This window comes from Triturus cristatus, chromosome 5_2 (genome assembly GCF_964204655.1).
Source record: "Triturus cristatus chromosome 5_2, aTriCri1.1, whole genome shotgun sequence".
Classification (NCBI taxonomy): domain Eukaryota; kingdom Metazoa; phylum Chordata; class Amphibia; order Caudata; family Salamandridae; genus Triturus; species Triturus cristatus.
In genome coordinates, this window is record NC_140588.1 from 744,739,985 (window position 1) to 744,762,803 (window position 22,819).

The window sequence follows — 22,819 nt, forward strand, 5'->3', positions numbered from 1 at the left end:
GAAAACTGAGGTCCTGCTGTTTGGCAATAATCCTTCTTTTTGGTCAGTCAGCCGGTGGACCCAGGAATTGGGGAACCTACCTATCCCCAGTGTAGGAGTAAAAAACCTTGCAGTTATCATTGACACTAAACTGTCATTTGAAGGACAAATACATTATATCACTTCAGCATGTTTCTTTTTTCTAAAAACTCTAAGGAAAGTGCTACCTTTCATTCCACCAAGTCTGCAGAAGACGGTAGTTATTACTTTCATTTCATCTAAAGTAGACTACTGCAATGCACTTTTCATCAATATTTGAAAACCATTTTTACATAAGCTACAAACACTGCAGAACGCCGCAGAACGGGTATTGCTAGGCATTCCAAAACCTAAATCCACATCTCAAGCACTGATCCAATCACACTGGCTCCCTATACATAAACGGATTCAGTTTAAAGCACTCTGCATTGCCTTCAGAGCACTGGCCCTGAGTACCTGATACAGCGTTTTCATCTCTACACCCTAGCTCACTCCCTGCGCTCTTCCACCAGTGGAAATCTTGTAATCCCTAGATTTAAGAAAACCAACTGGGCAGGAAGAGGATTCATTCTATGTATATCAAGGCTGTGGAACTCACTTCCAATTGAACTAAAATCTAAAACAAACCTACTGGAATTGAGGAACAACCTGAAAACTGGGCTCTTCAATAAATAATCGTGGCATTTTCCAGAGCCCTTATGCTGTCCGTTCCGCTCAGCGCCTAGATACCCCCAGGTGATAGTCACGCTTTAGAAATTCTATTTCATTCATTCATTCAATGGACATGGCATCAGGGGAGTCTCTCCGACATGGTGCAGAACTCAGAGGGAACTGCAAAAGACCTGCTGTGGTAGCTGATGAACCTCGATTGGGTCAGCAGCAGGCCCCTCTCCCTTTCTCATCCAGAGTTGATGGTAGTCCCACATCAGTCACTCCTGGGCTGAGGCTGCTATCTGTGGGAGGTGGAGATCAGAGGATTCTGATCTCCAGTTGATGCAGACTCCATATGAACTTCTGGAGCTTCGTTGTGATGCGATTGGCATTGAAAGCCTGTCTTTCTTGGGTGGGGTTGTGGACCTTTTTGTCAAGAGGCCCTGCTTCTCTGGACCTGGGTTGAATGTCAGGGCATTTCCCTGGGGTTTTAACACCTGGCAGGCTCTCTGAACACCAAGACGAACAAACTCAGCCGCTGATACCTTGAGGATCAATAATGGCATCTACATCTGGAGGTGGTGCAAGATCTCTTTAAAGATGGGTTAGATAAGTTTTTCACTGCAGAGAACGTGCAATGTCAGCAGTTCTGTGCAAAAGCGTTTCCAAGGCTGCTCTTTTCATCTCAAGTGGAGCTCCGGTCTCCTGTACGCCTTCCGCTGATACCACTCCTGCCCAGAGTTCTCAAGAAGATTAAGTACAACCAGGCTCAAGTCATTCTCGTGGCGCCGGATCGGGCATGGAGAGTCTGGTATCCTGAGCTATTGAGCATGAGTTAATCTTCTGTTGCAGCAACAGGCAAGGGCCCTGCACCCGAACCTATGCACCTGCATCTTCATACGCAGATATTGAGTGGTGACAGTTGACACCCTTTGACCTTCCACCGAAGTCTGCTGTGGTATTCTGGCAGCCGGGCGCCCCTCCACCAAGATGGTTTATGCCTGTCGCTGGGACAAATTTGTGGAATAGTGTGCATCCAAGAACATCAACTCTCTCTCTGCATCCCTTTCTCAGGTTTTACTGTTGGTTCTATTTTGAAGGGCTCTGCTCTGGGCACCATTAAGAGCTATTTATCAGCCATTTTGGCATTTTTGCAGTTGCCGGACCAACCTTCTTTATTCAAGTTACCCGTTGTAACTTGTTTCCTCGTAGTTTATTCATCATGCCCCAATGGGACTTTAACTTTTCTGATGAGTGCTCCTTTCGAGCTACTGCATAACTGCCTTCTCTGTTTGCTAACCATCAAAATAGTTTTCCTTGTGCCCATAACATTGGCCAGGAGGGTCAGCCAACTTCAGGCACTCTGTGCACCCTTCTTACACAGCCTTTTACCGAGACAAGATGTTTCTTTTAACACATGCCTCTTTCCTTTTAAGGCAGTGGCACCCTTTTATGTGGGCCCGAATATCACCCTGGATACCTTCATTGTTCCGCCTCACCCCTATGAAGAAGCAGATGCTCTCTATCGTCAGGACACAAAAAGAATGTTGTCGGTCTACCTAGACCAAACAAAAGAGTTCCGGGTGGCGATAAACTCTTTGTAGGGTATGTTGGGGCTAAGAACGGGAAGGCCTTGCAGAAACCGACCATCTCACGATGGATAGTACTGTATAAAAATCTGCTACGCATGGGACAAGAAGCACTCCCCGGCGGGCTTGCATGCTCACACCAGAGCCAAGACTGTGACCACTGCGTTAGCTCACAGAGTCCCTCTCCTGGACATATTCCAGGCAACAACTTTTGTGTCCTTGCACACGTTCACCAAGCACGGTTGGCTGGATGGTCAGGTCCATCGTTGCAGGCACTTTGCCCGTTTAGTCCTGCAGGACTTTTAGATCTAATCTGTTTGCTCTATCAGATGAACAAGTTACTTACTTTGGTAAAAACGTATCTGGTAGAGACTGAATTTAGGCGTTGATTCCTTAGTGACCATCTCTCCTCTGTGAATCAATTGAAGTGTCGGGGTCACCCTTGTAAGGGCCTTGGCCAAGCATACCAGTCTGTCAGTGTTTCTTGTAGCCCTGCACTTCTGACGTTGAGTCACGAAAAGAAATTGCTGTCAGCGTGCTGGGGTGGCGCCTATATATGCACACGCACTTCACTTGTGGCGCAGCTCTGAATGATGACCCCTACAATCACACAGGGGTACTGCTTGAAAATGTCCAGATCTACTCTGATGTCTGGGGAATATTGTAAGGTAAGGAATTGGCGGCTAGATAGTTTTTACCAGAGTAGGGGTTATAGAAGTTAAGTATTTTTTTCTTTATTACACAGAACAGTGACCAGGACCTTTTGTCTTAGACCATATCGCTTAAAAACTGGAAAAGCACAATGTCTGCTGATCACAGTGCCACTGGCACCTTTTCTGACACAGGAGAGGGAAAATTACCTTACACAGCCTCGTGCATCAGATCGAGTCTTTGAAGTTAATAGGTTCGGATTTACGAAACCAGTACAAGGACGAGAGGGCTGTGGTAGCAGGCCTTAAATGTGAGAAACACAGAAGCATCCTGGTGGTTATGTTCTGGAAGGGTTGCATTCTGTGAGCAGATTCAGTGGAAAAGCTGTGGTATATAGCATTCCAGTGATCAAGCATTAATGAGTGAATGAGATGAAAGCGTTTATAATAGTGATCTTCTGAAATAAGGTAAAGAAATGTAAAACCTTTTTGAGACTACAGAGGTAAAAGAAGCAGCAGTGTGTTACTTCGCTAATTTATTGAGTCATGTTTGGGTTGGCGTCCAGTTTGATTGCCAGATATTATTCACATATTTGATAGGTGCTGGGTTTCTCCCATTCATGGGACCAAAAGTCATGCTACCAGAAGGGAGACACGATAGATGGGTGTAGGATTTCGATTTTTTTGCAGTTAGTCTAAAGAAAATTATTGGACATCCATTCTTAATGCCTAGCACGCTGTTGTGGAAACTGGCTATGGTAGATTCAATGTTGTTAATCCTTGAAAAATTTGGATGTCGTCTGCATAGAGTAAGCCAAAATATTAATGAAAAGGTGAAATATCCATTTATCTCATTTACACTTGACGAATTGCAGACATTTCTTACTGTCGGCTCCCAAGTACAAACAATAATTCTTAATTGCAAACTTGAGAGAAACCGCTGAGCTGCTCTAAGGTTATTACACTCTCACAACTCAGTCTGAAGTAATTTCTGTTTACCAGAATCGATCTCTACCATTCTTTGGTCTGACCCATCCCCACTCTGCTCCTCTCTAGAATTTCCCTCTGCTAAGAATTCTAGAAAAGATTTTCAGTGCCAGTGTGCTTCCATTCCCCTTCAATAGACTTTGTCTGGTTGCCATGGGGCAGTTGTGCTATTTGTCAAAACTAGTCTCCCATAGCATTTTGATTCTTTCTTTTTTGTGGAAGTTAACATTGTTTATCTAATTGGATGTTGTGAATTGTGTTGTACTGAAAGTTACTCGCCTTTTGAAGGTTCTATGGACCATTCCAAGTGGCTTTCTGGTAAGTTATCTTAAAGGTCATACAGGGTTTGAGCCTGAGCAAGCTATTTTACTGTGAGTCAGGGATTTTCACAGACTAGGGGCACCTTAATCTTTGAATAGCTGTGTTAAGATGCAGAACCTCTCCAACTCCTAGATATAAAGTGGTTATCTGTTCTTGTTTTGCCATACAAAGTAATGTGATTTCTTACTGATTTACACCTTTTAGTTTAAAAAAAAAAGTGAATAAAAAGTTTAAGCCGTTAAGCAAAAACGTACATTTCTAAGTAGAAACTGCAAAAACGGACGTTTGTTTTTTTGAGCCGTTTACTTTTCCAACCTCTTTCTTTATGTTTATGCCTTTGTGAAACAGCATTCAATTCTAGCAGTATAGCAATCCTACCTCTAATTACATTAATAATACCGATCTAGGCAACATCATTTAGTCAAATCATTGAGTTATTCTCCAGGACCAATGTGAGTATTTCAGTGTGCGCTGATGTTCTAGTACTGGCAAATGCATAGATTTAGGCTGATCTAGATTGCAAATCTCTAAAATTCGATGTTCTGTTACTGTTAACTGCTGTTTCCTTCCTTCCAAAGGATATGTCACTACTATATTGGAGGATGCTAAGATTTACTCAAGCCATGCTAAAAAATCAAGCGTTGATGCGGATGATGTGAGATTGGCAATCCAGTGCAGAACTGACCAGTCTTTCACCTCTCCTCCTCCAAGAGATGTAAGCGATGCCGGTATATTTATCAGTACTCTGGCCACTTGCCAGAAACCTATTAAAATTAAGCTTCTCCTTTTTTCAGTTTTTATTAGACATAGCACGACAAAAAAATCAAATGCCTTTGCCGTTGATCAAGCCATATGCTGGACCTAGATTGCCACCTGACAGATACTGTTTGACTGCACCTAACTACAGACTGAAATCTTTGCAAAAAAAGGTATGGGTTTTAAAGAAACATATTTTTTGATTTGCCTTTGTTTTCTCAGGTAAACTTGTAAAATCTTTCCTCACATATGTGTTCTTCTTCTCTCACCTGGAGGCTTCAATTCTGTAATTCTGTGAAGCTACAGCACTTTTGCACAGCTTTTTATTTTATTTTGTGTAGTTGAAAGTTAAGGCACCAAATTGGCCCTCTTGGCAACAGTCCACATGAAAGAAGTCCTTTCATGCATGAATCAATTGATTAAAAAGCCATTAGAGTTATGAAACTCTTTGTTCAGGAAATCATTGAGTAATTATGCCAACATATTTTAGTTGGCTTATGTTTCCATCAAATATGCATTAGTGGACACACATCTCCTTAAGCACAGTTACACGGGCCATGATACTGAAATTTTTGACAGCATACATTTTGAACGCAGTCTTGCGTCTTCTTCAATTTCTTGCCTTTCTCATAACATCTAAAAAGTAGCATTACTTTTGAAAATATTGGTAGTGTTCTCCCTGATGAAGGATCAGAGAGAGTCCAAAATGCGTAGAGGAGTGGTGAAAACAAAGATAATATGCAATTGGATTTATAATGAACATTCACAAAACAGCAAAGACCATGTGGAGGGCGTGTAAAATAAACATTGATGACTTTAAGACTTAATAAAGGATACATTTTTCAGCATAACTGCGTTCAAGAAGGATGTTTTGACATCATTTTCTATAAATTCCTGAACAATTGACTACTACTTCTTTGGTTCGTATATGAAAGGGCTTCCTTCACATTGAAGGTAGCGTGTTTTGAACATTTTACAATACCTAGGTCATACGGTGTACTTTCATATCAGACGTTATACGGGGTCACAGTTTGGAGTTTGATTAAGATACTGTCAGTGCAACCACTGAGATATGACTTGGTTCCCGACTGGCAACATGCCAGTTGGTCCCACAGAGACAGTCTTTTCTACTCACTGCGAGCAATTAGACCCATTTGCACAGACTTCTTTTGCTCAATCTGAAAGGTGATTCTTCTTGGCACGGGGCTGTCACAGGACCTAATGGGGGTGCTATCATTGCATTTGGGAGGCACCAGAGTTTGCATCGGTTTCGGGAGGTTTCTTCCTTCATCCTCAAATGTGGCTGACGTTTTAGCTTAACAGGGACTTGAGCAGCTTTGCCTTGAGCCGTGCTATTTTTAGTTGATTTAGTTTTCACTGTTCTTTCAGTTCCACATCATTCATTCAGTCTCATACATTTCAATTTCCTCATAGTGTAAGGCATGTTAAAAGCTAAACTTTATTGCACTATAATATTAAACTTGATGCCCTGACTAGGATCATACAGCTAGCTGCTAGGGTTATGTTTTTCCCTGGACTCTTGTTGTCATAGATACAAACACTACAAAGGTGAGAGTGCTGTTGCTCCCTACTAATAAGATGTACATGGCCAAACGGGGTTGTGAGTTTTTGTAACACAGCCTAATCACTTTAATAATGTTTCAAAATATTTAGTAAAAACAAAGTTCAAATAGTAAAAAGTATACAAATTTCAGTACACAATAAAATGTTGATATAATTCAATAATTAAACCTAGGCATCTGGATATAAACGCTGTGTACTGTTTCAGATCATCTAATGATCAGAAACACTTGAACACGCCTGAAAACGAGATATACAGAAGAGCAGAATAGAATAGCTCTAAAATGTTTAGAAGGTACATGTAGTGTAGATGGTACATACAGTGTACGTAAACATTTATCTTTTGCAGTTGCTTACAGATGAGAAACTTTGTACTCTAAAGTATGGGATGCCGCTGTGTCAATCCAGATGTTTTGTAATGGATTTTCAAAACTTACTGTTCGCAATCCACCTATATTTAGAGTAACCTTTTTAAAAAAAGTTTATTTATTGATTTTCCAGACAAGAAAGAAAAAACAGGTAGCATTCCACATTAAATCACTGTTAAAATGATTAGGTAAAAGTATCATTCGAATGCACAAATTCAGGAAACAGAACAAAAAACAGCCATCAAGCAATACAATCTAGTGCAATGTCAAATATCCTCATAATAAGGCCTAATTCTCAATTATATCTTGACGATGCAGCACTTGCGACATTCTCGAGTTGGGACCCACTGGTGTATAGCGCTCAAATATATAGGCAACATGGTCTGTCAGCATGGCAACCTGACACTCCCCTTCACACCTGTGTGTTTTCGGCTAGCAGAATCTTTAAATGTCGGCCGGTATTGGGGAGGGGGCGTTGCCATCCTGCAGTGTCTTCAGCCAGCCTATAAAGGGGCCCATATGTCTTTGGGTCATGAGGCCATTGCCATTAACTCCCAAAAGGTGGTTATTTGGGTATGGCTGAAAGTGATGTCTTGTATCCACGCCTTGCTCGTGGGGGCACACTTATCTCCCCTGTGTATACATATCCTTCGTTTAGCAAGCAAGAGTAGCATGGCATGTAATTTACGATTTTCTGCCTTGGTAACTTTAACATAACCTAGTAGGTCAATGAGCGGACGTGGCTCACTTGAGGTCCCTAGTATCTCCTGTATTTCACTAAACTGCCCAGAAGGCTGCGGTGGATGGGCAGAGCCAGGACATGTGCAGGCAAATAGCGGGGGCATGCCCACATCTCCAGCATCTCATCAGATTGGATCCCTATATGATACAGTTGAGAAGGGGTCCTATAGAACCTGTGTAGGTACTTAAAATGAATGAGCCTCGATTTATAGTTTGGCGAAAGTATTTGGAGTTGGCCGCAGCAGAAAGCCCAGACATCGTCCGTTATTTGGCCGTCTAAGTCTGAATTCCAACTATGCTTAGCCCTAGGCTCAGTCAGTGGGTGGTAGCTTGTATGGAACTGTATAATTGTGTAATTAATCTGCAAGGGGATGTGTTTGTGATCCTCTTCTCAAGTGCAGGCAGTGAGGTGGGAGGGCTCGGAAAAGTGTTGTGGAGTTGTCTGCATGTCGATTGTGTTTTGTAATATCAAAACAGATCGGAAAAATTCCTTGTGCCCGCTGCCATAGTACCCGGCTGGTCGCAAAAGGCATCACCAGGATAAAGGTCTGCAAAAGTTTTGAAGCCCATGGATTTTGCCAGAGGTACCTTCCCTCTGTCTGCCAATGCCGGGATCATGGGGTTCCGCGCAAGTGGGCTAGAGGAGGTGTATAGTGTCTGCAAGCGAGCTCTGGTGCGTAGTCTATCCCAGGCCCAGCTTAGTGTCTCGAGTGTCGATGCCGTCTCGTGGCCTATGGTATGGCTCACAGATAGCTACCCGGAGGGGAATTGGGGCAGCTACGTCCATCTCCACAGCCACATGAGGCTGAAATGGGGTAGAGTGCAGCCAATAATGTAAGAATTGAGCTTGCGCGCAAAATGCATAAAGCGGTATGTCTGGGGCTCCCAGTCCTCCTTCTGTGAGGGGGAGTGTGAGCAACGCCCAGGAGACGCGCGCTTGCTTCTCAGCCCAGACTATTGAAATTGGCAGCGTCGAAATGGACTGGAAAGAAGCCTGAGTGAGCGGAATTGGTATGTTGACAAATAAGTACAAGAACTTGGGCAGTATGACCATTTTAGCTATGGCAATCCTGCTAGCCAGAGAAATTGGTAGCCGAGACCGAGCTTTGGTCTTGTCTTCCAGCCATGAGACCGCACGCCTGTAGTTTAGATTCCAGATTTCCTTTTCATCCCGGCTCAGCCAAATACCCAAATATTTTACCTGGCCCACCACCCACTTCAGCGGGTGATCCAGGTCAAATGGCTTAGTTTCATCTGTGAGTGGAAATGGAGTAGATTTGGCCCAATTTATAAATATGTCACATAGCCCTCCAAATTTAGTGAGCTCCCTGAGCAGCGTGCTCAGATTAACCTCCGGGTCTACAATGTACAGTGTCATGTCGTCCGCATATAAAGAGATAAGAAGCCCCCTAGAGTTGAATCCCAAGCCTCTTGCCGCATGATGTTGCCAAAGCCTGGCCGCTATTGGTTCCATTGCAATGGCAAAGAGGAGAGTGGATAGAGAGCATCCCTGACTAGTTCCTCGCATGATAGGGAAAGAATCTGACAATAGACCATTCATACACAATCTCGCCAAAGGGGCCGTGTAGAGGAGTTTTATTAATGTAATGAAAGTCAGGCTAATACCCATTCTCCCCAAAATGGCGAACAGGTATGGCCATTCCAATGCGTCAAAAGCTTTGGTTGCATCCAGGAATGCCACAAGCACCTTGACTTTAGAGTGTAAATAATGCAATACCGTAAAAAAGGTATGGAGATTGTGGGTGGTGGATCTCCCCGGGATAAAGCTAGACTGATCAGGTAGCGCGATAAGAGGGAGCAGCGGCTGTAGTCGATTTGCAAGCAGCTTTACATAGATCTTAGCGTCAATTTATCGGGGAGAGGGGCCTGTAGGAATCCACCTCCTGACTTGGCTTGCCCGGTTTCGGGATAGTCTGAATAATTGCCTCTCGCATAGAAGGGGGGAGTGTACTTGACGTCTGAGCCTCCTCGAAGACCGCAAGGAGCTGGGGTACCAGCAGGTCAGCTTATGCCTTATAAAATGCGATCGTCAAGCCGTCTGATCATACAGTAGAATCCTCTCCCACTATCTCAGATATGTAAGTGACTGTGTGTGGTTTCTTGAGCATGTTTGCAAGGGTTTTGCCAGGCCTGTCTCCCTCACCGTAGCGCCTAGCTTGTGTGTATTTGCCCAGAAATTTTACCTCTCTGCGGGCCTCTTCTTCGTATTCAGTGAGTTGTGTTTTAATAGACAGTAAAAGTGCAGGATCTTCTGTTTCATAATACGAGGTTTCCAACTCCCTAATGCAAGTTTCTAAAGAGGCCAGCGTTCCTCGAATAGCTTTAAGTACCCCAGCTTGTCGTGAAATACATTTCCCCTTTATTACCACTTTAAATGCTTCCCACCGCGTTGCTTGTGTAGAGACAGACTTAGCATTTGTGGCAAAGTACTCCTCGAAGTCCCTGTATATTTCCTCCTTAAAGGCGGAATCAAGCATGGAGTTAGGGGCAAGTCTCCAGCTAAACATTCTATGTGGTTTGTTTGGGACGGTTAGCTGTAATAGGCAGGGGGCATGATCTGACAGCGTTCTGGGGAGGTGTGTAGTGTTTATAGTCCATGGCGCAATATCTTGAGAAACCAGCCAATAATCCAGCCTACACCAGGCTCAATAACGAGCTGATATGCATGTGCCCTCCGCCACCTGCAGGTGCCTCTGTCTCCAAATGGCTACCAGTCAGCCCTTTTCTGCTATAGTGTTTAGGACATCCCTAGAGTTGGGCTGTTGTGTGCAAGAACTTCCTTTTCTAGCCAAAGTATCATTTAGCACTACATTAAAATCCCCCTGCCCCCCATATAACCCCTGCCCCCCATATAATGGTGTTGCAACCAGTTATTTGCATTCTAGACAATACAGTACGGAAAACGTCTGGGAAGTCTTTATTTGGACCATATACTGCCACAATCGTCATCTTCGCTCCCCCCTAAAATTCCACAAAGGATCACATAGGCCCTCAGGGTCTACGTGCAAGTCTATAGTTCGCCAGTCTAACCCCTGCCGAATCACTATAGTCACCCCTGTCGCATAATGGAAATAGATGGAGGAGAAGGCATGACCCCAAAGTTTGTTGTGTAGTTCAAGGTGAGATGTGTTGTTCAAATGAGTCTCTTGAATCGGGCATATATCAATATGATGGCTGCTTAAGTAAGAGTGAACTAGTCTGGTCTTCCTGCAACCATTTAGCCCCCGGATATTCCAGGTTAAAAACTTGTATTCAGTCATTCCATCTGAAGTGTGTATCAATAATGACCAGTGTTAGCGAGACCAAAGTAAAGAGTGTCCAGCGCCCTCCATGTGCCACCATTAGTAAAACAGCGGAGGCCCTAGGTCCCATTCCACTCTGCTCTGAGAATTGCAAGTGGTTGCATCATGTAGCTCTGCATTGAATGCTATCCTTACAAACTTTCCCAACGTAGCCACTCCAACCCTCCCCCTGCCCACACCAACCCCCCAATTAGGTTGTGTATTAAATCCTCCCTGTGATGACCAACGGAACTGTGTGCTCCAGATCAGCCCCTGGAAACAGAACTTGGGAGCTCTCCCTGGAGGCGTTACTGGCAAACCACCCTGCCAGAAAGCGGGGTGGCCGTGAATCAGAAAGGGGACCAGTGGCAAAATGAGTTAGGATTTGAGCTCCTATCGAATCTGTCTGCAAAGTAGCTATAGGGCAGTTCAATAATTCCTCTAGAAACCCAAAATATAATACATGCAATGACCCCAAACTATAGAAGAAGCACGTGCCAGCAATCTAAAAACAATGTTCAGTCATTATTGCTGAGGCTCTCGCCAGAGTTCAGAGCCTTCGCCGATTTTGCAGCTCTTCGCTGCACACAGATATGTTTGGCATACTTCTTGGCGGATTTTGCGTCCGTGAAGAAGTGAGCAGTGCCATCTTAAGAGACCTTTAGTTTGGCAGGGTAGGGTAGCACATAAGGAACTTCCGCCTGCAGGAGCATACACTTGACCGGCACAAACTCTCGGCGTGTTGCCTGTACCGTAGGGGTGAAATCGGGGAAAAAGGAGATGGTGTTAACCTTTTATGTTGAATGGTCCCACGTTCCCTGGCCATGCGCAACACAACATTGAAATACCTGTAGTTTAACAGCTGAGCCAGGATCGGGCAGGGGGGTGGAGCCTACCGGCAGCTTCGGTCCCAGTGGGCGATGCGCCCTTTCAACAGTGAAGACAAGTGATATATCAGCTCCAACAGCTCACGTAAGAGTTCCTCCACAAATGCCTCCATTTTGTAGATTGCTGTCATTTCAGGCACCCCCGTGATGCAGATGTTGCTGGGCCTGGACCGAGCCTACAGGTCATCCTTCTTAGCTCCGTTCAATGTTAGGACTTTGTCTAACTCTAACAGTTGTTCTTTAGTCTCCACCTGGAAGTCGTGTGCATCAGAGGTGCGGTTCTCAAGCTGGTCCAGTCTGTTTTCCTGCAGGTCTAAGCACTTTCGGACTTTGTCTAATTGGAAGGTGAGACCATTGAGTTTGGTGTCTATGGTTATCAGGCTCGATCTCATCTCCAGCAGTAGTGTGCAAAGGTCCTCCCCCTGGTCGTCCGTGTCGGTGGCGACAGGGTTATCTCCCTCTCCTGTTCCAGAGTCTGGTGAGGTGTCGACCTCTTACTTTCAAAGGGCAGTTTTGACTGTTTGGTATTGGGCTTGCCCATGTTCATGCCACGGTACGTGCCGTGGGTGTAGGTGAATAATCAGGCAGCCCACTCAGCCCCAGCGAGGCGCAAAATACGTTTAGTGCTCTTGTCGCAGGCGTCCGAACCGCAGGGGCCTGCCGCTCCAACCTTGGCAGCTAGGCCGAGGGACCCCAGCAGGCAAATGTTTGTCCAGTTTCTCTCATTTATCACTGGGGGCAGCCGGATCACTCTGTGCAGCCTCCGAAGTGCGTCCCCCGCCCCCACAGCGGCCACCAGATGTCCACGAAACCTCAAACTAGGCCCCCAGCAGAGCCTCAACGTATCTGTCACAGGAGACCTGATTCGCAGCGTTCCTTCCCTGCGATATCAGTAGGTCGGAGGTTCAAAGAGAGTCTTCTCCAGCACACTCTGCATCATGTTTGTGATTCACGCTTTTCAGCTCCAGGGGCGGTCAGCTAGTGTCCGCTAATTCCTCAGGATAGGCCCTGGTGGGACCGTAATGGCCTGTTCGTAAGGGGTCTGCAGCGCTATTGCGGTAGTGTTGTGTCTGCCACAAAAGTATGTCATCCTGTGAGTTGTCTGCTATAAACCTAAGGGTGCCTTTACCCAACATCCGATAGAGGCCCAGGTACAGCGGTGACAGAATCGGGTGTGTTAGTCATGGATCTCCAGGGGAGTAGGCCCCCTCAACACCATTGATTGAAACAAGGGCTCCCAGCAGTCTGCCTACCCCACCCGGCTCCTCGCCTCCGCGGGCTCTCCAGAATGCGCTGTCTGGATATCCCCAGCACAATATCTTCTTTCCCAGGTTTGTACCGGGGCTCCCCCGCGTCAGTATAGGAGCCGTCGCACGGGCGCCACCGGGTCCCTGTTCTTCCGTGCCCTGTTTGCAAAATGGCAGAGTTGGTCGATTACGTTCCCCGGACCTCCGTGCTCAGATGGAGTTACCCGGACTGCTAGCAGAGCCCTGAACAGCCCCTATCAGAGCCACATGTCCCCAGCGCCCCAGATCAGCGAGGGCGTCCAGGCTGCGTGGTCCAGCAGGCGTCACAGCAGGGCCGCACCTCGCTGTCAGCTCAGAGGGCCCCCGGGGTCCGCTCTCCCCCCGCAGACAGCGCCGATGTATGCTCCGTGCCTTCAGGGACACGAGGCTTGTGCCGATGTGTCCGGCTGATGTGCAGATTATAGACTGGTTTTGCCTCGGCCAGCAGAGAACACTCACAGAGCGGCCATCTTGCTGCTCGGCAAGACCACGCCCCCATATTTAGAGTTACCTGGTGGCAAATGAAACCGTAACCTCACATTGAACATTCCAGAGTATCCTGTAGTTTAACAAAATGGTTTAAAATACAGTAAAGCAATGCATATATCCATGTTTAGGTTTAGTGGCTGCCCATTTGTTAAAATGTGGATCTCTCTCAACGTTTGGATTCTAGCGACTCTGGTTTAGCTATTTCAGTCTCTTGAGAAACCAACCTCGATGTTTTGGGTTAAGGTGAGGGGGTGCATGTCTTACCCACTGGGGCAAAGGTAGTGTCAGGCCAGTAAGACACCCATAAGACCACATTGGCCTTTTTGAATCTGGATTGCTTTCAAGAAAACTTTGTCCTGGACCTCCTTAACAAGGTCCGGTAGAACAGGAAAAACAATAAAAAAAAGTAGGGCAGATACTGAATGTGCTTACCAGGCAGTCCTCACTCGGTTCACCTGTACGTTGCTTTGTTTTTCTCCAATGCTGGACTCCTTTTACTTTCTGGGGCCTCTAAGCAGGCACGTCGTCGGTAGCAACAGCAGTGCAAGCCTAGGCCAGCAGAGCTTCAGCAGGGTCTCCTGGCGTGTACCCAACCAAAAGGAAATGGCATTATCCGCTCCATGTTCTGAAGCTTAACAGCAGCGCTTTGTGTAAGGAGTGTAATGAACTTAGGTAGAGCTCTAGTTCACATTTTAGAATATTGCCATTTGGGCAGCATACCCCTTCCATTCTGGTCAAATGCATCCTTGAAGTTTGTCCCAACCTAGTTTGTTTGATTTACCAAAGTTTCTCAGAATGGCTTTCCTTGTCCTCCACTCAGAACACACTGTGTCGACCACCGCCGAATTTCTGCTAGACGTGTGCAGCGTGCAGGGACGTGCTTATTTGGGAAACCTGGTTACTCCTCTAAAACAGGCCCAGGAGATAAAGGAAGATGAGACAAGGTAGAGTTGGAAACGAGGGATAATTTACATTAATGTCACAGCTAGCTACTAATATGGCCTTGGGGAACATTCATCTTTGCAGCTTTAACTACTCAGCTTTGCTAACCTCAGAGGGTCACATGATTGAAAAGAGTAACTGGGTTTTCCAATTCGAGTGCACTAGTATCGGTGGTGCTCTGACACTAGAGGCAAAGGACATTTCCCACATCGGATATTGCCAAGTATCATTGGAATAACAAAGAAAAGGCCACACAGCCTTCATAAATATTTCTAGTTTCATTCCATCCTACAAATGCACATGGTCAGAATTTTAAACTGCCTTCAATATTATATAGGATTTTGCAGTCTGTCTAGTGTAGTGCGCTAGGTGCACGTCAAGTGCTGAATTCATATCAATTTTATGCTTCCATGTGAACTTACTTTTCATCAAGTTGATGCGTTTAACCCAAGCTTTGACATCTTAAGAGGTAACCATTGTTTGTACATAGCAGTTCTTTGCTGTGAGGGTTACTTCTTGTTGCACACAAACCTGGTTGAATTTAAAATAGGTTTTTACGGTTTAACTGGTTTTCAGGTTCAGGAAATAATTTGCAAGTTACATGGCAGTAACATAGGATAAAAGTCTTAGTCTTGTAAACCTCATTTCCTCCACAACTTTGAGTATTGTTTGTTGCAATGGTTATACCCAAAGATCAAGACTTTGTGGATTTTAATAAGTATCAGCAAAATAGTAGGCATCAGCTCTGTGAAGCCAACATTCACACATCTTTGAGAAGTGCGTCTTGCTGTGCGTCCTTCACCAGCACGCCCACTTTGTATGCTAGTGGCATTCACGAGGACTGCAGTGAGGTGAGAACAGGCGAGAGCAGGTGAGTACGGAGGAGGCGAGCACGGAGGAGGAGGAGCAGCGCAGCGCAGCGCAGGAACAGCGCTCCGTGGGTGAGCGCGGGAAAGCCCTCCCCGCCGCGGGTGCTGGCGATTCACACCGGTGACCCTCTGCGTCCCCTCTGCGCCCCCAGTGAATCACCCGTCGGAGCCTGAAAGCTCTTCTGCTGCATTGTGAGGAAAAGTCGGCTCGTTTTTGTCTCCCGCCTCCCGTCCTGCTCACCGAGACTCTTTGATGCCGGCCCGGACAGAATGCTAATGCGCAGGTATCTCGGACTGATTCCGCTGGGAAGCACCACGCTTTCAAATAGTGAGTACTTGTGATTACTGGTGTCTACACGCTGGGAAGCCCCCCCTTCCTCCTTTCTGTGTGTAGAGTCTACGGAACTGTTGCTGCTGCCTCATTGCTACTGATCACTGATTGCAGCCCCCAGGCGCAACAGCAGTGCATTGCGGTGATTGTATGGAGACCTCCATTATTGCCTAAGCTGGCTAGTTTGACATCAGTACTCGCATAGCCTTCCACAAGCAGTGCGTCAAGTGCCAGCACATACAGGGTCTTCTCCTGGGGGATTGAGGCTGCGTGCTCGTGGGTATCCTCCCTCCCATCTTCTTCTCCTGCGCATATCTTTGCTGGGGGATTTCACTCGAGCTACTGGTGCGGGCTCTACCCAGGCGATTCCCTTCTGGTCATTCCTCCTACTGCATCTGAATACCCTGTTTCTTCTCCTGGTTGCCTGGAATGCTGAGGGTGCTGCATTTTCAGCTGGGTTGCTTGCGGCGTTCACATCTTTGACTTGAAGGAGGAGAGGTTTGAACGGAGTGATTGCGCCCTCTGCTAGCACTCAGCAGGGACAAGGCAGTTGGTTTTTCAAAGCCTGGTGAAAGGGTTGATAAACTTATAAACTTATAAAACACTTCATCCCTCAGTAGAGGAATTAGACGCAATAAAATCTCTGACTCGCGACGATCCATATCCCGTCCACCACTATCAGTATTACACACTTCCTGACGGCTGCTGCTCAGGCTGACTACCGCTACTTTCTCTGCCACGCCACGCCGCACCGCTTGCCTGCTGTTTTCCTGGCGGTTTTCGGCGGTTGCCCTGCGGTTGGGCGGCTGAGTGGGTTTTGAGCGGGCTCTCTCGGAGCGGCCAGACTTGGAGGTGGGCCGGTGTGGGTGGTTGGCTGGGCCTTCTGGTGTGGCGGAGAGGTGGGGAGGCACGGGGCACAGGGGGAAGGAGCTAGAACTGAGCAAAATTTGCAAAGCATTGGGCTATTAAGCAACTGCCGAGCGGGAAAAAGAGTCCTATTACTGATAAATCACGGGAGGTGTTAACAAACTACAGGAAAGTGTGAGTAAAACTGTGAAAATGGACAATCCTCCAAACTAATTGGAAATTTAATACCAAAACCAACTTCAGGAGCGCTAGAGAAGCGTACAGAAGGCTTAGGGAGTGGCACGATCGTGGGAGCAGTCTTAGATCGTGGCATAAACCATCAAGCCTTAACTCATTGCCTGTGTGGTGAAGAACAGAAAGACAGGAACTATAAAAGACAGGAACTATAATAAAAAGGGGGGCACTATGAGGTCAGGTCGCACTCGTGGCAATGTAACAGCCAAACAAGAGTCCAAAAAAAACACAAAAGAAAAACGAATATGACGGAGGATGTAAGGGATGAAATATCACAAGAAAATGATCAACTAAGCTTGAAAAACAGTACTCTTATTGAAATAGAAAAACCATTAGATAGAGCTTCCTCTGCATTAGACAAGAGCGGGCAATCATTAAAATTGGAAACCAGCAATAAAATTAAAATAAGGCAATACTCGCATCAACCGAAAATTTTTACAAAATTCAGCTTCATAAAAAATATGGGGGACGCCCTGCTATCAAATACGAAAGAAGTACCAGGACTCCAATCACCTCTTCAACCGTTTCAATCAAAACAACCATCATTAAGTACAAAAGAGTGGACTTCAACTCACAAAGGTGAAAGTCCAGACCAAAAAAGTGACAAAAGAGACAACAGCAGAACAGTTAACAGCCCTTTACAAGTAACTTCAACCCCGCAATCTAACAAAACATGGATGACCTTTGAAACCACAAATATTATACAAAAAGGAGAAGACGAGGCCATCCAAATTCACAGACAATGTGAAGCAAAAAAAAGGGTTGATGATGCCCAAAAAAGAATCCAGGACAACCTCGTAACCAGCTTGGACTGGACTAGTGTTAACAGACCAGGAAAAAATAAAGACCGATTTGGCAACTGTGCAATAGTTATGACACCGAAAATTCACAGCCAAAAAAGCCCGCATGAAAAACCCTTGCTGAGGCATACTAACCCCAATCATGAATGGAAGGGGGAAATACAGGAAAAAACAATAACCCCAATTCTAACTGACGTAATATTAAACTCCCAGCTAGAGTCACCCATCAGAGAAGGAGGAACCAAAGATCGAACTCTGGGTCCAACTTTGGATCCAAATATAGATAAGAAATCAGAAGGAATAGAATTGGTTGTAGACCTTGGTATGGACGGACTTAACTTAGCTGGGAAAGTAGAAGAAATAGAAACCGACTCAGACCTTGGTACGGAGGACTGGGAAGGTCTCTTGGCTGCTTATACCGAAGAAAAAAGTGGGAGCGGGTTCAACTCTAAATCAAACGACAAAATGTGTGAATACAAACAGGACCCATATGAGGGAGGAAAAACAACGGAAACTTGTGATGAAATAATAACAGACAGTAAGGAGGAAACACAAAAGAATGCTACCCAGGACACAGCATGGCAGAGTCTGCTAAAAACAGTCCAACTATGGGTAGAAGCATTGCACTACCAGTCAGATAAGATGGATACCCAACTGACCCTCTTAGACACACTGGCGGTCTTTGTGGTTGCGATTGATGGGAAACTGGGTACACTAAATGCATTATTACAAAATAAACCGGATCAAGCTCAAAGCAAGTATCAGGGCTGCGGATGCGGCCAGATAATTGACAAACTGGCCACACTTCCATCAATGCTGAGCGATCTATGTACATTAATAAAACCATCATCGCAAGGAAAAGAAAGTCACGGGTACAACGGACAAATAGACAAGCGTCCCCAAGAATGCCGCACCACCAACAAAAAAGACAAAATCAAAACCATGGCATCTCTTGTAATTACTGGAAACGTTCACACTGTGGTATCGGAGAAACAGATCCACAAGAATCAGAAAGGAGAGGCCAAAGAGACAAGAACAGCGGATAATGGACTGCCTGTAGATGTACAAATTGAGAAGGTTGACAATCATCTAAACGCAAAGCAAAGGAGGGCAAACAAACGCAAAGGCAGGAACCAAAAAATAAAGCTGGATAGAGCGGGATTCAGCCATCTCTTTGGGACATCACCGCTATCCAACCAAGATGGCCCAAATAACACCCAAACCGACGACGAAGACACAGTCTATTAAGGAGACAGACAAGAGAGAAGGAAGAGAAGTCCTTCATCAAGAAAAAACAAATAGACCCTCTTCACCAAGATTGGAACAAAGAAAAAAACAAAATTTAGTTCATAGCATGCAAGGCGGTCTGATCACCAACTCTGTAAGGTCTCCTAATGAAAAGAGTGGAGTAATGCCTGGGAGCGAAATAGCCCAGCATCCCCCATCCAATAAAACGGGGAGAGCTATGGAAGAGTTAGTTGTGCACTTATCGAAACAAAGCAGACAAACATCAATATCTTCACAACCAAGAATGATTCCAAGAATAGACATGAATGAACGTCCAAGTGGTGGGGGAGCTGAACTACCAGTAATCAGACAAAGGGAGTGGAACCAAATAACAACCACAGGAGGACAACAGATAACACACGATGAAGGGAGTATCGGAGTGGAATCTTCCTTATACCAAGCTCTACCTAAAGAAATGCAAGCAACCGGACCAGGACATGAAGGATTTGCCGAAACTACAAACAATAGGAAGCCGGAAGACATTAGAAATACAACAGCAAATATTGTATGGCTCACCCCGGAGTACATTTTGAAAGGAAGCCATGACATACTGAACAGAGGGAACATCTTACGACTCTTATCTCACATTCCATCTCTGGCTAGTGTGACTACCTTGGATCTAGTCTCCATTGAATTCACTGCAGTAGCAGGGTCGAAGGTGGAAAAAACAAAGGCAACATGGACTACTTCTTTAGTTGCACAGAACATATTGGCTGAGAGCCAAACCTTCAAAAACTGGGGAATTTTAATTGCCCCTTATATAAAACCAAAATAGCCTGATCTATTAATCCCCACAGGAAGAGATGGAGTACCGAATTGCGGTATTAGATCTGGAACATCAGTACTCCGAGGTGCAATAGGGTACACTGGAGGAAGAATCAGGGAGGACCAGGAATCCACAGGACACACCTCAGATGGCACATTAACAGGTCTATTTGACCTGAGATGGATTTCCAGAACAATTAATAATCGAGCAAAATGACCAACTATGGATCTCCCTACATTGAATGGATACAATAACTATAGAATCTGCTCATGGAACGTCAATGGCCTTGCATCTAAAATGAGCGATCAAGATTTTGTTAGCTATATAAGATCTTTTGACATCATGACCTTTCAAGAGACCTGGCAAGAAGAACCTCCGCACCTGCTTGGTTTTTTGCGTTTCTACACAAGCGCGGTGAGAGCTGCAAAATATGGCCACCTCCAAGGGGGCCTTGTGACCTATGTTTCAGTGGCAAGTGCCCACGAGATTAAGGAACTTGGACCACCCAATCCCAACCTGTTGATATTAAATCTTTTCATTTCGGAACATGGCAAGAGGGGCACTAATCTAACTCTAATTAACGCCTATGTTCACCCGAAAAGGAAAACAAAGGTAATAAATGAACTATGCAGTTACCTAGAGGAAACTACAATTAAAACATCGAATATGGATGTCGTGCTTACTGGTGACTTTAATCTAAACCTGATGGGGAACACATCAGACGATGAAAATCCCCTTCAAGATATTGCCTGGAATATACCACACCAAGCGCTCTCAAAAACATCAATATGCACTAAATTTGATAAACGGGCATTAGAGAACCTTGAGTCCTTAAACATTAGAGTACTAAATGGAAGATTCATTGAAGATACTCCACCAGCATGCACGTTTCATTCATCAAGGGTTAGTAAAACCTTGGATTACACGTTTATGTCACTATCTCTCTTTTACCATGTAACCTCCTTCAAAATAGGGCAAAAAACTGATAGTGATCATTGCCCCCAGGAAATCACATTGAATATCTGCAAGCCCAAATTTGAGCAGTCTTTGGTCCCTATTAACTCAGTTTATACTGTCAACTATAAAAGGATTAAATATTCTGCAATAAATGAGGGAAGCTTGCTTGACATGGCGATACTGCATTTTGAGGGAAGAATTGGAACAAGCGAAGTTGAGAAATGGGAGTGTTTTACCAAAATAATGGCAGGCTACTCCACAACACCGAAGCTTGAATTAAGACGGACAGATAACAATATGACCTCGCTCACAAAGGAACATCAAGTGAAGATAAAATGTATAAAGAAATGTATCTACCAAACAATGCGTCAACTTAGGTACTCTTCATGCGACACGGTGAAACAAGACCGCTTACGGAAACTGAAGGCTTCTTTAAAACAAACAAAGTGGATAGCAAATAAAGAAATGGAGGACAGCTTATGGGTAAAACTACAGGCTGACATAAAACAAAACAATGGGGCGAAATTCTGGAAATCAATTAATTCCTTTTTAAATCCTGTGCATGATGGAGTATCCTCTAATATTAGCGAAGCTGCATGGTCAAAGTATCTTAAAGATCATTTTTTACAACAAAAGGCCTCTGACTTTGAGATAGGAAATGAGGGCAATAAACTAACAACACTGTGTGAAACTTCCCATAAACAAGCTTGTGGCAATACAATCATGAATACAAGAGAAATAAACTTACAAAAGACAATCATGCGACAAATTAAAAAGGGAAGAAGGGAAGGGGCACCCGGCCCGAATGGTATACCTCCCATCCTTTACAAACCGAGCGATAGGGAATGGGCTGGAGCACTAGAGCCATTATTCAATGAAATAATACAGTTCAATATATTACCTGCCTCCTGGAAGGGCTCAATTATCTCTCCTATACTCAAATCGGGTAATAAATCACAACCAAGCAACTACAGACTGATTGCCCTTATGGATAATGAGGCCAAGTACTTTGCTGGGATCCTCTTGGAAGAATTACAGCTCTGGGCTACAGAAAACTCCTTAATCCCTGTAATTCAAACAGGTTTTGCTAAAAATGTTGGGACAACAACGAACATCTTGACAATGGGCCTGTTAATCGATAAAGCCAAAACTACTAAAATGCCAATCCATCTGTGCTTTATTGATTATAAGGCAGCGTTTGATTACATCAATCGAAATCTCCTGTGGTCTAAACTGAACAAGTGGGGGATCCCGAGGCCCTTGCTAAATCTACTTATCAACCTGCACAGTGACACCTGGATACAGGTTAAGTTGGGTGATGGATCTCATCTGTCCAGACGCATCCCAACTAATAAGGGCTTAAAACAGGGATGTGTCTTGGCTCCAACCCTTTTTAATCTATTCTTAGGTGATTTAACCCCAGTTTTAAATACCTGCAATTCCCATGCACCGAAACTAGGAGGCCAAACATTACCATCATTACTATATGCGGATGACATAGTGTTAATTAGTCAAACAAAAATAGGGCTACAAAACCTCCTAGACGCCACTCGGTTGTATTCTGATGATAACCAACTGACAATAAATCTACAGAAGACACAAACTATGTCAATTAATAAAAAAGGGAAATCCAGCTATGACTGGTTCTGGAACAACAACCGTATTGAAGACACAACAGTGTACAAGTACCTGGGAGTCAAAATTGATAATGGTGGCCAGTTTACCATTCAGAAAGCAAGCATTAGAGGAAAAGGCATTGCGATATCTATTTCGTTAAAAAAATTAAATGGTAAGCTCACCAGTCCCTCTCTCTTGCCCCTGGCACAAGTTATAAGAGCTAAACTGCTGCCCACAATTACTTATGGGAGCGAAGTACAGAGAGGTAGGGATGCGGCGACCCTAGACAGAACTGTGGCATCAGCATACAGAACCATATTCAGCTTGCCAAAACAAACCTCTCCGGCCCAACTCAGGCTGGAATTTGGAGGACAGAAGCAGTCTTTGGCAAGACAAGGTGCATATATAATGACTTGGGATAAAGTCCGTAAGGAAAATGAAGGAACCCTAAACAGCTACTTATGGTCAGAATTAGAACGGTATCCGGCATCGCCAGCTGCCAAATACTTGAAAAGCAGCCTAG

At 44.9% G+C, this 22,819-nt stretch overlaps 1 protein-coding gene across 1 annotated transcript in view; it reads left to right on the top strand.

Annotated features, from left to right (window-relative positions):
• The window catches only part of LOC146829214 (transcription initiation factor TFIID subunit 9-like), a 145,996-nt gene that overhangs the window by 84,543 nt on the left and 38,634 nt on the right, over positions 1-22,819 (top strand). Inside the window, exons 3-4 of the mRNA XM_085607851.1 lie at positions 4,795-4,931; positions 5,011-5,145. Of these exons, the coding sequence (XP_085463977.1) occupies positions 4,795-4,931; positions 5,011-5,145 (272 nt within the window). The remainder of the gene's footprint in view (positions 1-4,794; positions 4,932-5,010; positions 5,146-22,819) is intronic.